This window comes from Agelaius tricolor, unplaced genomic scaffold (genome assembly GCF_023055355.1).
Source record: "Agelaius tricolor isolate 1412-34295 unplaced genomic scaffold, bAgeTri1.0.p SCAF_3, whole genome shotgun sequence".
Lineage (NCBI taxonomy): Eukaryota > Metazoa > Chordata > Aves > Passeriformes > Icteridae > Agelaius > Agelaius tricolor.
In genome coordinates, this window is record NW_027269263.1 from 12,287,192 (window position 1) to 12,301,190 (window position 13,999).

Genomic DNA, 13,999 nt, shown 5'->3' on the forward strand with positions numbered 1-13,999 from the left:
GGATCTGTGCAGTGTCCCATCTCCTGATGTGTGTTCTAGTCACATGATTTACTTACAAACACATTCAGGAGTTCAAAACTTCCTCATCTGCAATATTTTACCTGAAGGTACTTGCGTACCAATGAATGAAAATTTCAGTTTATGTGTATGTACAACTGCATTTAAAAAAATAGTTCTGAAATTATAAACAACTACTGAAATATGCTGGGTTTTTCAAGGCCCTTTCTCAGAGATTTGACTATTGCTAGTTTTAGTTCATTGCTTCCCAGTATCTTCCCAATATCTATATTCTGTCATGTGACAGTAGGTAACTGTTCTTTTTTTTCAAGTTAAGCAGGGTTAAACCCCCTTCCTCTTCTTCCCAAATGTATTCAGGTATTTCATTGAAAGACTTATTAGACTGTTACCTGAATTAATTCACAAGTACTTTGTTTTGCCATTTTCGGTTGTGAGATTGTTGGCCAGGAAGGACAAGATGCCAGGTACTTAGGATACTGATAGCACTGATTTCTGGGATCAATGCCAAACTGGATAAACTTTTCAATGAAAAGTAGGATAGTAGGCTATAAAATAGACCTGTTTCTGAAAAAATGCCAAGATGTCCTGTTGAAAATTTTAAAGGTTTTTGAAGAGGCCAAGGAGCATTGCTTACAGGAGGTGGCATCAGAACCTATTGCTGCTATATGCTGCTGTCAGTTTTGTTTCTGAAGCTTCTCCCTGTGGACCTTGTCTTTGTGGGCTTGATAATTAATCCATGACTCATTGAATGGCTGGAGGACTCCACTCCTCTTTTAGAACTTAGAAAAAGAAACCAACTTTTAAAAACCTTGTTGTCAGATAGCATGTATATTTTACCATAAAGTTTTCTTTGACAAAGGTGGCAAATGTTTTCATTAGCCTTTTGCCTTACATCCATTAGATTGAATCATTAGACTTAAGAGTGACTGACCTTGACTAGGGTAAGAGATAATTGCCAGTTTATTGCACTTTAACAAAATTGATGGATAACCGAAGAAGTGACTTTCTGTCTTTTTACAAACAAAAAACCCAAGTATTTAGTTGTTTTGTCTTTTGAATATTCAATTCATTATACCATTATAGGCTATATCTACATATTTATGACTGGCAGCATTTGCATTTCTTCAGGAAGCCTGTTTGTGTATTCTGAAGACTTACCTTTTCAGTCAATACCTATTGCGTTGTAGCACTGTAAATAACATTTGAAATATTGTGCTATTCAAAGTTGTTTCTTAAAGGTTGAGGTTAAAGGGTGATATGTTTATTTTTAGTATCAATGATACATTGGCCATGTTGGTTTTAGTATCAATAATACATAATTATTAATCAATTAGGTTGAATGACCAGATGTAATTTTCACTCTTTCTTTGTTGAAAAATCCATAGATTTTGTTTTATGACATTTTCTGACTGTAACATTAATATGAGATGTTAAGCATTTTTAGTTCTCAATTGGTTACCATTAAAATGAGTATATTGCATTGACTCAGAGATGAGGAAACTGCAGAGTATCTTGCTATCTGCAATGCATGTTGGGCAGCATGAGTTTTTCAGACCAGGATTTATTATTACTAGTTTGGCATTGTATGGTAGAGTTTTCTTTGTTTTAAGTCAGAACACTTCACAGCCATGTGATCAGGTAGTTGATATAACAGAGAGTTGTTGCAATTGATCATAGGGGAGTAGAGACCATTCATTATGAATTGTTTTTATTCAGGGCTTTAGATCAGATTTTTTGTTATGTATTATTATAGTTGAAAAGGACTTACCACACCCACTATGCAGTGTTTGAAGCCATTTGTAGACCTAAATCCTCTTTTTCCTTGACTTTGTTTCTCAGACCACCAATTCTCCCTAGTCCTTCTCCTTCAAAATCCATTCCAATCCCACAGCCCCTCCGACCAGCAGATGAAGACCATCGGAATCAATTTGGGCAACGCGACCGATCCTCCTCAGCTCCCAACGTCCACATCAACACAATCGAGCCAGTCAATATTGATGTGAGTACTGCTCACCCTTGGATCAGGAATAGTAGATGGGATGTGTTCCTTGTGAATATCAGTGTGCTGAATTCATTGTGTACACAATGTGCACTATGGTTCTAACATAATCCTCAGTGATCTACCAGAATACTCAAAGATCATTTATTTTTCCTTTTTTTAATAGATTTTTTGCTGTTGAGAGCTGTAAGAACACAATCCGTTCTCTGAAAGCAGAACTGCCTTTTGACAGTTCTGTCCTTTTCATTTTCAAAGAAATATTCTGCCCTAAACAACTGCCTCTTTCTTTTCTGCCATTAGTCCCAAGACTTATGCTGTAGCCTGGTAACCACTCTTGCAAACCATTCTGTGTTAAACACATTGTTATGCAAGATTTGAGACTTTTTAGTATTTGTATTCCAAGTAATAATTTTGGAATTGAAGGAAACTAAATAATTAAGCTGAGTTCACGTATTCTGATAGTTCACGTATTCTGATAGTTGTTTATGAGTTCAAGAGCCCAGTTTGTCGTTCTGAGCATCCCTTTGGAGTGTTCAGAAACTGCTACATTGATTTTTCCACAATTTTGCAATCTCTGGATGGTGAAATGTAGCTAATAATAATGGTTGGTATTAGCATAAGGACGCCTAGGACCTTTCAAGATGTTGCCTTTTGCTAACTTTGCTAACATACACAGTTGGTATTTTATCCTTAAGTCTGCTCTCTAGAAAATAGTTATTTGTTGGGTGAGCAGTCTTGAAATCTGCCTGGACACTGAGGCACAAAATCAGTTTTGCATGTGAGCTGAGGGAAAGGTGAAATGTTAATTTTAAGGGTGGCTGTGTAGGTATTTGCATGTGGTATATGGCAGTGGTGCAGCTGAGGCATAGCCAGTGCTTTTGACAAAGCACAGGTGCATAAGGGAACAAATATAATTATGGAACAAGAAAGGAATAAATATAACCGTGTAGTAAAAAAAGTTTTATTACAAAAATGGACATACAGAAGCAAACTGCTAGAATTTTCTCCTTCTGTTTATAGAATCCTTAGTGTAGCTTGCTTTTAGTCTGGACATGTTGCAAAAGATAGTTTCAGCTCACAGAGGATTGCAAGTGAAGAAAGCCCTCTGCAGTTAGTCATTTCTGAGAAGAACAGTGTGCCTGGCTATGCAAATCAGGTGTGTTGTTGCAAGAAAAAACAAAGCAGGATTCATTTGACTGATGTACCTCAGTACAGAAAATTGATGTCCCAGGTTCTGATATGATAATTCAAACCATTTCTGCTACTGACCAGCTGTGTTTTTAAATCAATATTTTCTTGTCAGCATCTCTTCTGAGTGTTGTACATTTCACTTTACTGCAGAGAGATGCTGTTTTAAAGCAACTTAATTTTGAGAAGTGTAGTAGTTCTTTGCATCATTGTTATTAGTAAGTCAGGGTAGGAAACCACTTTTATTTCATGGGCAACACATGACACTATGAATACACAAACTTATCAGTCTCAATTGATTCCAGAATGTAAATGTTAATACCTAAATTAAACACAGCTTTTTTAAATTTTTTATAGGACTTGATTAGAGACCAGAGTTTACGAGGAGAGGGAGGTAAGTAGCATTTAAACCAACTACTGTGTTACTTTTAATTGCGTAACTGTTTTGTCCCTTCCAATTACCCCACTTCCTTCTACAAAACACAGCCACAATGCAAAATATGACTAGAACAAAAAAGTGAATTTACATTTGCTTGTCCATGAACTTAGTATTTGTTTCACGAAGATTTGAGTCATTTGCTGGTCATTCTGGGAGTGGGGGAGACAGAAGGAGAAAAAGTTTTGAATTAGTATCTAGTTTTTTTAGTTTTAAAATTACTTTTTTACTCTTTCTCTCACCCACCCACATACACACACACACACACACTTCACTCACATGGCTGCACACAGATACACTACAACTTCCCAAAGATTTTTATGCCTGTTGTTACCTTTTCACACATGGAAACAACAGGGGTTTTCAATGAAAACCATTGTGGTACGTGGGCCTTTCATAGGAACTGCTGCATCCTAAAGCAGCTTGAAATACTCCAGTTCTTCTCCCCCTCTACCCCTGCTGAAGTTGCTGCTTTGCTGTACTGCATGCCTGTGCTACTCTTGGAAGCAGATTATTAGGATCTTACACTAAAGCCAGGTCTTTTTATGTTTCCTTCAGGAACTCACTGCCCTAATTCAAAGTTAAGTCACAACTAGTGGCCAGGGGGTTTATTTTTCTTCATCTGTTGGGCACGGGCCTCTTAAGTCACTTCTCCCACTGGTTGTCAAGGTCCTGAAGGGGGCTTCTAATGTGCTGTATTTATTCCTATGAATATTAGAATAAAACAGAAATATTGAAAATACAGAAATACTGAGTAGGGCAGGCATATGACAGTTTTTCCAACTCCAAATCAGTAACACAATTGTCTCCTACTGATTATAACTTGCTTCAGCCATAAGTATGGGTCTGAATTACCATAATGAACCGTTTCCTGATCTCAAAGGTTTTGTACTCTGGACTTTCACTCACTTTGTTCCTCCCATGCAAATCTGGTGTTTGGTAGGATGTGTTGTGTTTGATGGAGCTGTCTTTAATAATGCCAGCAATAGGCACTTTAAAGAAAGAAATTTCCTTTAACCCTGCAAGCTACTAATTGCAAATTGCCAGTTTAAGCTATTTTTTGTATGTGTTGATAGGTGTGGCTCTCCAGAGTTTTGCCCATTTTGTCCAACATTTAAATGTTGTGCGGTCATGTTGGTTTTAACTTTTGATCATAAACCGTCTGCTTGGCATCTGAAAGCAATTGGCTATTTCCAGTCCTGAAACAGTGTTCTTGGGAATTGACTTTTTTTCCTTCAAAGTACAGAAGAAATCTATGATTAGGAGTCAAAGCATCCTAGTTATTTCCCATGACTTCTTTCATTTCTTCTATGTGTCTGTCTTTCTGTCTCTGCCTGCCCGTCTCTTTCTCTCTAACAGCCCCTTTGAACCAGCTGATGCGCTGTCTTCGGAAATACCAATCCCGGACTCCCAGTCCCCTCCTTCATTCTGTCCCCAGTGAAATAGTGTTTGATTTTGAGCCTGGCCCAGTGTTCAGAGGTAGTTGGGCTCTTCTTTCTTGTTTTCACCCAAACAAAATAAGTAAAACCACAGATGCTGTTTGTGCCTCACCCTCACACCGTGTGTATGTAAGTGTGTGAGTTTATCAAAACACCTCTGTTTTTTGCTTGGCCTGGCTGGAATGCTTTGAATGTGCTTTTCACACATACTCACTTTCACCTTTACACGCTTGAAAATTATTATAAGTGAACTCTGACTTAAATCTTCAAAAGCAAGGAATTTCATAGTTGAGGTTTTTCTGTGGACTTTAACATAATCTTTCTAAACAAAAGGGCATTGGATTGCATTGCAGTGATTTTAAATATAAAATGATGTCCTTAACTTAGAATTTCCTTGACTGTTCAGTTTAAGTCAGTTCAGTGCTATAACAGTCTTCTATATTTAATATTCTCTGTTTTGAAAAGTGATGTAGGAAATCAAATGTGAATTACAAACATTTCCATTGATATCTTGTTAGGTCTCAAGCTTTTCAAGTAATGTGTCATATCAGCTTTCAACAAATACTTCATTTTAACAGTGTGCTAGTGACACCACATTGGGGCTCTAGGTGGTTTTAGTAGTTTTTATTTAGTTAGTAAATTTGACTGAAACAGTATTTCTGTCCCATACTATGTAAAATAAGATTAGATTAGATTTTCATGTCATTGGCTGTGGGGGTAATTCAGGCCTTGAGCTGTCAATGGATCTGTTGTATTGCACAAAATCCCAAAAAAAACTCTGTGGGATTTCATATGCTGGAGAAACCAACTATTGAGTAACAGCATGAAATGTTCATACTTGTGTCTCCACATAATACATGTAGAAATGGTTAGTTCAGTGCATGTAGTGTGGTTTTCAAATGCTACCATCTTGGCTGTTTCAAAGACTCTTGTTTCAGAATATATCAAGAGCAGTTCCTCTTTTGAACTTCTGAGTAAAAGATCTTCCAGAAGAAGACTTCTTTGTAAGAAGTCAGGTGTTCCCAACAAGCAAACTGGCTGCAGAATGCAATATGTTACGTACTGCTTCAGAGTCCAAGCTATTGACTTAAATCCAGCATTATCTGAACTATTCTACTCTAATAACTTGAAAACAGCCCATCTGGTATTATTATGAACAGATTAACTACAGTGTTCTGCCATGTGCTGGAAGCATTTTTGGTGAAGGGTGAACATTGTGCTAGTGTTCCCATATTGCAGGATTAAAATTTAAATAGGAGATTTTAGCTACCTCAAAGAAAATGCATCCCAGATCTTTCCTATTGCAGAGGAAATCTGTAGCCCAGTAAACTTCTGGAAAATTGCTCATGTTCTGGGAACACCATACATTTGATTCCATGTATGTTTGATTTCAGATGAATCATATAATAAATAAATGACAGCATAGTGACCGTAACATGAACACAAGTCCAACCTTCAGGTCACTGGCTTCCACCTGCTTATAAATGTAGTTAGGATGCACAATATACATCATTATTGTTGCTTTAGTATGTGGGACAGTTTACAGATGCTGTGTCCCGTTTTGTATCTGTAGGTATGTATTACAAGTGCATAGATTTTATCTTAGTGAGTCCAGTGATGGACACATATAGTCTGATAAATTAGCATGCACTGAGTGACTGAGCTTAAGCAGCAGATTAAAAAGTCACAAAGTCCTAGTTGCCATTAGGAGACTCTTTTTGCTTAGGAGGGGAGCTTCTAAGTGAATATGAGGAGTCTTCCACCACTTTCCAGAGCACTGATGTGAGAGAAGGCAGTGGAATGTTAGAGGTCTTGTTCAATGACATACATTGTTTAGCAAAGCAGCATGAATTTAATTAACAGTTGACCCTATTTTATGTCCTTTGCATTGGAAGGGTCAGCATAACCTTGTTAGGAATAATTGTGATGTATTTTAAAAAGCAGTGTCTAGGTGAAGTGCTCTATTTGAAAAGGGCCACTGGGGCTCTGAAACAGCTCTCTTAGAAACATTTTCCTGCATAGATTTGTTTAGATAACCTACAGGCCACAGACATACTGTTCTTTTTGTGCTTCCTAGAATATGCTTCAAATAGCTAACTAAAGTACTTGTGCTTTTTTAGTCCTTTCTAAAGTCTAATATTTATTTTTAAGTAATAGTTCTCTGCTAACAGATAGCTTTAAAACAGCCAAATGATTTTCAGGTGGCACTTGGAGACTCAACCAGAAAATATTTCAATTATTTGCATTTAGTCTATTTTGATTCCAAAGTACAATAGTCCAGCTATTTGTTGGGTTGGGTTCCTAAAAGCTTAGCTACAAGAAATATCAGAGGTAGATGCTGCTAACTGAAATGCTACCATTCTTCTCAAAGAAACTGATGAATTTTTAAAAATACATCTTAAAGTATTTTTTTCTTAATTAAAAAGACATTATCTTTTTGTTAATTCATGAACAAGAGAATGGAGACCATATCAAATATATATAAATCTTCACAGGGATGTTATATCAAATATATAGTAATCTTTACAGGGATGTTTGGTATAGATTTGTCTCTTCCTGAAATCTGAGACATGAGCACTAATGTAACATTAGGACAATATTCCTGTTTGTTTGTTCTCTCTTAACATTCACATTGATGTTTAGAGATACTGCATCTTAAACACAGTTCTTGCACCTAATAGCAATACATTCTTGTACGGGGGATTCTTACAGATAAAACTATCCTATTTCTGAAATTTAGGCTCAGCTGCAGGCTTATCTGCAACACCTCCTGCTTCTTTGCCCGGGTCACTAACCAATGTGAAAGCGTTACAGAAATCACCAGGACCCCAACGGGAAAGGAAATCATCCTCATCCTCAGAAGACAGAAATCGAATGGTAAGGGAAAGATCAGCTGTTTTCTTCTGTAGAATTATTGCACAACCATATTCCTCTCATTTTTATTTCATCCAAGTTCTATAAATTATTTTGAAGATGAATATGGCACTGATCAAGGACTTGAAACCGATAAATAATAGAGTGGGATAACCCACTTTAAATCCATAAATAATTGTGGGACTGATATATAAATAATTTACATAATTGACTAAACTCACTTTTACTGGTGTGACTCATATTGTAATGTCACTTTCCCTTCATGTAACAACTTTTCCCACCATGATTCAAAAACTTTGAAAGTAACAAATGTATGTAACGATACATGAAAACATAAAATTATCCACTTTTTTTAAAAGTTACAGTTTATTGTTACGATTAACAATTTAAAATCAAATACTACTTTCTTTTTGGTAAGCATTTCTTAGTATTTTCTGGTTTTAACAGTGCCAGAAAGCTGTTGCAAATATTTCATGCCAGGTAATAATTTGGCATACCTGTATCCTGAGGTTTTGTATAGGGCTAAGTTGAGAAGTCAAAAGACAACGTCTGAAAAAGAACATTTTTTTAGGACATTATTGATGGTGAGAATTTTTTAACAAAGGAACTGTTAAAGTTAGAGACATTAATGCACTTGTTTTCTTCCTTTTTATTGTTTTTGCACATATATAAAGAAAACTCTTGGTCGACGGGATTCAAGTGATGATTGGGAGATACCAGATGGACAGATCACAGTTGGACAAAGGATAGGATCTGGATCATTTGGAACAGTCTACAAGGGAAAGTGGCATGGTATGTGGCCATGGTGGCAAACAGTTGTTCTTGAGGAGGTCACAGTGCCTGCCAGGGCACACCCAGCGGGACAGCAGCTTCCCAGAAACACACCTGGGCTTCTGGTGGGCACCAGGCTGAGCCAGCAGTGTGCCCATGCCACAAAGAGGGAAGATGGGTGTGGAAACCCAGGGCACAGGGAATATTTCTCTGTCTGCTCTGTCCTGACCCCCAGGGGAGCACTGACTTTGACCCTCATTCATGGAGAAAGTTTCCTAGACTTCAAGATAGACTGGAATCCACAAAAGTGTGAAATAGATTATAGAGAGTAGTGTTGATATATCACGTGGTGAGAAATTCAGGTTTTGGGATTTTTGGCATGTTGTGCATGGAAGCAAGATGGAGGGCACAGGGTGTTGTCCTGGGTTTCTTCTTCATGCTTCTTTTACCTTCTTCATGGGTTTGGGTGGCATTTTGTAATTGGGCAGAAAAGTCTGCATTGCAGCTCTTTGGGGTCAGTTATTGGGTTAAAAGGGAAAATAATCTAGGTGTCAGTTCTTAATTGGAGAGTTTAGTCTGAAAAGACCTTGTAACAAGAGATTGTTGGCTATTTTGAGCCATCTAATGAAAAGCTGCTAAACTCACATTAGTGAGACTGTTTTACTGACAAGAAATATTCAACACCTGAGTCTGAACATGAAATACCATCTCAAGTGTCTTCAATCCAGACCCAGAGAAACCAACAATGGGTACCCCAGCAACTGGGACCCCCACAGATGGGCTCCTGGGCTGCACTAGGTATTGCCAGAAGGTTGAGGGAGGCAATCCTTCTCCTCAGCACTGGTGATGCCACACCTGGAATGCTGGGCCAAATTCTGGGCTCCTCCGAGCAAGAGAGATGTGGGCATAATGGGGAGACTGCAGTGAAGGGCAGTAAATATGAGTTTTAAATTAATAAGTAGTGTGCTAAATAACTAGTGTAAGAACTTCATATTGCTTGGAAACTCAACTCTTGCATGTTCTTCTGAACTGAGAAATTATTAGGGTAAAGATGAAACATTACAAAGGCAGAAGTATTCCTCTTGATGAAGGAGGATTTCAGATGTGTATTTTTAATACCTTTGACCTGGCTATGATTTCTCAGAGTAAAGTAAGAATAGTATTTTACTTTTTACATACATACAATACATTTTACTGAATATTGACTTACTTCAAAATTGTAGTGATTTATTTCATGTAAGCTAAAAAAACAGTGTATCCCAAAATTTCTGATGCTCTGTACAGCATTCTCTCAAGAGAGGAATATGTATCAATGGCACTTACTAAAACTTTCTGTTTTAAAGGTGATGTGGCTGTGAAAATGTTGAATGTTACGGCACCCACACCTCAACAGTTACAGGCTTTCAAAAATGAAGTAGGAGTGCTCAGGTAAGAATATTTTTAATGGCACAAAATAATGTGTGTAGATTTGTGCTTCATTAATCACTGAATTTTTAGATCTCCATTGGAACACATTGGTCTCACTCCTACATGATGATACTGCAGGCAGAAAAAATAACCATTTAAAAATATTTCTTTGTACCCATTATAAGTGCTTGTCTGCATACCTATGTTGGCAGTACATATATGTCCAAACACTCAGAAGTAGTTATTCCCAATGTACTATCCCCAGGGCACAGTCAAGGTTAAGTGTGAGCTATAGGCCTTTCTTTCCTCTCATTCACATTTTGCAATTGAAGGAGAACATGACTAATGGTTGGTTTTTCAGCTATAGTCCTGCCCATGTTCAGTAACATTAATTTCTCTGAGATTTTTTTTTAATGTAATTCTTGTAAAGTCACTTCATGATTTCCTTTTCTCAAGTCTACTGCTTCTGCTATCTCAGAGGAGGTATTTGTTTTGGGTTCAGCTCTTAAAGATCCATCAGCATGACATGATGGAATATACATTTTGAAGAAACATTACATCAAAGTACAATCCAGAGCAGTGTCAAGCATAATTGTGTTTTAAGAAACAAAACAGCAAGAAGGTTTTTGTCCCTGGAAACCTGATGGGTTGAGCTGGGCACCTATGCTGTGGAAACATCCCAAATAAGCTACAAGGAGAAAAGGACAAGTCAGCCTTTTACCCTAGGAAAATGTTAGTTCCAAAAACACTAAGCTCATAGTTGTGGAAGTAGAGGCTTTCTGGGCTGTGCTACTTTAGGTATCTCTTAATTTTCTTGACAGAATTTTGACAGAACTGAATGAAATCAAACATCTTAGTCCAGCTTTCTGCTGGTAGTCCCTTTGATGGAGCCCAGCCTGTTTGATACATAGTCACTTGTTCTATCCTTTGACCAGACAAGGCAGATCTACCTATTGTTGTGCTTTCTCCATTAGGATTCATCATGACTTAACTGTGGTAGGATTTGCAAGAAACTGCTTATTTTTTGTTTCTTCAGCAGTTACTCTCAGCATCACTTGACAAATTCTTGAACCTGAACAAGGCACAGTCTCATAGCATAGCACTGTCCTAGCCCACATTGCTGCAAGGACAAAGGCTCACATGCTGGCATCTCATGTTAATTTTTTAATAAAAGAAAACATAAGAGCTCTGACGTTTTTCAGTTACCCCAAAGTAGTTATTCCATGTTAGTATGATGAGAAGGGCTAACTTCAGGAATAATTCATTAAATTAATCTAACAAGAGGTTATCATAGTAAAAGTTGAGATTGACCCAACACCTTCCATTTGGAAATATATTTGTAGACTGTGATAGATCTGCCTGGGTTTTCCTGATTTCTTGACCTGATTTCCTCCTGATTCTTATGTTTTTGTAAACAGGAAAACACGACATGTGAATATCCTGCTTTTCATGGGTTATTCAACAAAACCCCAGTTGGCTATTGTTACACAATGGTGTGAAGGATCCAGTTTGTATCACCATCTACACATCATTGAGACCAAATTTGAAATGATCAAGCTAATTGATATTGCACGACAGACTGCACAAGGCATGGAGTAAGTATTGGATTACTTGTCTGCAAATGAGCACTGTGGCAATGTTTACTTATCCCCTTCACACTCTGGCTGACACAGGCAAATAAGGCCAGCTCTCTGCTCACTTGGCTGAGCCCAGGGTCCTGTCTCAATCATCAAAGCATTTGGTGAAAGTATCAGAGCTCTCTGAATAACAGGTTTCAGCATCTGAAGAGAACATCCCTATTTTGTTCTAAGGATTGTAAATAATCCTTACTCCCATAGAGGGCCATCGAGTTAGAATTTACCAAACTAGCCAAGTACTGTATGTCAAAATCAGAACATTGCTGTAAGACCAGAGAAATTGCACTTCAGCTGTAAAACCACTATGATGATTGCAGTTCATTGTGCCATTTTTCTACTCAGTATTCCATTACATTTTCAGTCAAGAGGCGTGGAGGTGTTTGCAGCAACCAGCCTTAGCCTTCTGTTAGCCTGTGCATCTCCCCAGGCTCCATCTGTAGGTAGGGGAGATGCAGAAACTGTTTTGTGAACACGATTCAAAGCACAGACACAAATTGGGGCTTTTCCAGCAGTTTTGTGCCAATCTCATTGACTAAACAAAGAGCCATGGGAGACTAATTCAGGCTGTATCTGCTGTGGGGCAAGTGCTTTCCTCTGTGTTCCCTGCCATCTGTTTATCCAGGCTGCAATCAGGGGATCTTTTTTCCACTCCTCTACTAAAAAGCAGTCAGTGTACCCGAGTACACATTGAGACTGGAAAGCACATTTAGCTCCTGCAATTTAGAAACACCTTATCTAAAGCTGTGACTAACTCACAAAGTCTTGACAGTCCCCATTAAGGCTGGGAGGCAGAAATTTCAGCACAAAATTGCATGAAAAAAATTAGTGAAGTTCTTTTTACTGTGAATATTGAGTTAGAATTGAAAAAGCAGAATTTGGAGCATAATTGTTATTCAGCAGTAGCATCAGATTTGAGCTGGAAGTCTAAGCTTTATTTTATTTTTTCCTGTGAATGTTGCAGAAACTGTCATGGGTAACTGAAGTTTTACTGCCTGCATAAATGTGCAGTTTGAATGTCAACATAATTTGTTTCAGTAGTACAGTGAATTTTGAGTTGTTGATTGGTGAAGTATTATCTAACCCACCTAATCTGTGATATTCCTTTTCAGTTATTTGCATGCCAAGTCAATCATCCACAGAGACCTCAAGAGTAATAGTATCCTTTCCCAGAGATGTAATTTTGGAAGGTGAAAGCATTCCTGGTTTTTGGTTTTTTTGTATTTTTTCTGCCAGAAATTAACTTACTGATACGAAAAGCTGTTCATGTGTGAATATTTGCCAAATAGAATTTTCACTGAGAAGGGGTAATATCACTAATAACAAAATAGGAGATGCTTACTGTGTCTTTTGATTCAATTGCAATAACATAGGGAGTTTTAGTTGGTTTCACAAAAAATCACAAAGATTTTTTTGCATCCTTTGGTTTCTTCATGTAACAAAAGATTATGTGAGTTGGCTCATGGAACATTTTCAGCTTTTCTCATACTTGGCACTTCATGAAAGCCACCTGGCCATGGTCTGCTCAGCAGTGACCCAGTCATTACTTACATAACCCTTACCTACCGTAATTCACCATGCTGGCTGCTTAAAACCTGTGTGATGTGGAAACCTTCTTCAGTGATGCTGAATGGTTAAAACTGTCATGTTCATGTTGCAAATTTGTAGCTGTTAATTGTTCTTTTAGGACAGGATCAGCACTGCTTGTCTGTTTTCCCTTAACATTCCCCCCTTAGATATTTTTCTTCATGAAGACCTCACAGTAAAAATAGGTGATTTTGGTCTAGCTACAGTGAAATCACGATGGAGTGGATCCCAACAGTTTGAACAGTTGTCTGGTTCCATTCTATGGATGGTAAGCAAGGGGGAAGTAGTGAGCTTGTTCAACAAATTTATTTACCTTTGGCCAAACTTCCTGCTCCTATCCCTCTGGCACATTGACATATAAAAGTTGGCTTAAGCTGGAAAAGACAAGCAGTAATATGAAGTAGTAAATGAATGTTTTTCAATTCTTCTTTAAGCATGTGTTTTCCAGTGGTCAGCAGAAAAACTTTAGTGTCTCCATCTTTTATTCTGGGGTTTATACTGAAATTAAAACAGTGGCTAAGGAAAATGAATCAGTAATTAATTATTATAATTAATTAATTATGTATCATTAATCTAGGGTTGAGGAGAAGGTGAGAAAAGCCTTGCAAAACATCCTGCAAAAGAGTAGAGGAGGAACTAGCTCAGG

The 13,999-nt window shown here is 37.7% G+C and overlaps 1 protein-coding gene across 1 annotated transcript in view; it reads left to right on the top strand.

The window, feature by feature from the left end:
• BRAF (B-Raf proto-oncogene, serine/threonine kinase) overlaps positions 1–13,999 on the top strand; it is a 78,794-nt gene that overhangs the window by 51,199 nt on the left and 13,596 nt on the right. The window contains exons 8-15 of the mRNA XM_071422474.1: positions 1,858–2,017; positions 3,563–3,599; positions 7,821–7,957; positions 8,629–8,746; positions 10,069–10,153; positions 11,551–11,727; positions 12,879–12,925; positions 13,503–13,621. Coding sequence (XP_071278575.1) covers positions 1,858–2,017; positions 3,563–3,599; positions 7,821–7,957; positions 8,629–8,746; positions 10,069–10,153; positions 11,551–11,727; positions 12,879–12,925; positions 13,503–13,621 — 880 coding nt within the window. The remainder of the gene's footprint in view (positions 1–1,857; positions 2,018–3,562; positions 3,600–7,820; positions 7,958–8,628; positions 8,747–10,068; positions 10,154–11,550; positions 11,728–12,878; positions 12,926–13,502; positions 13,622–13,999) is intronic.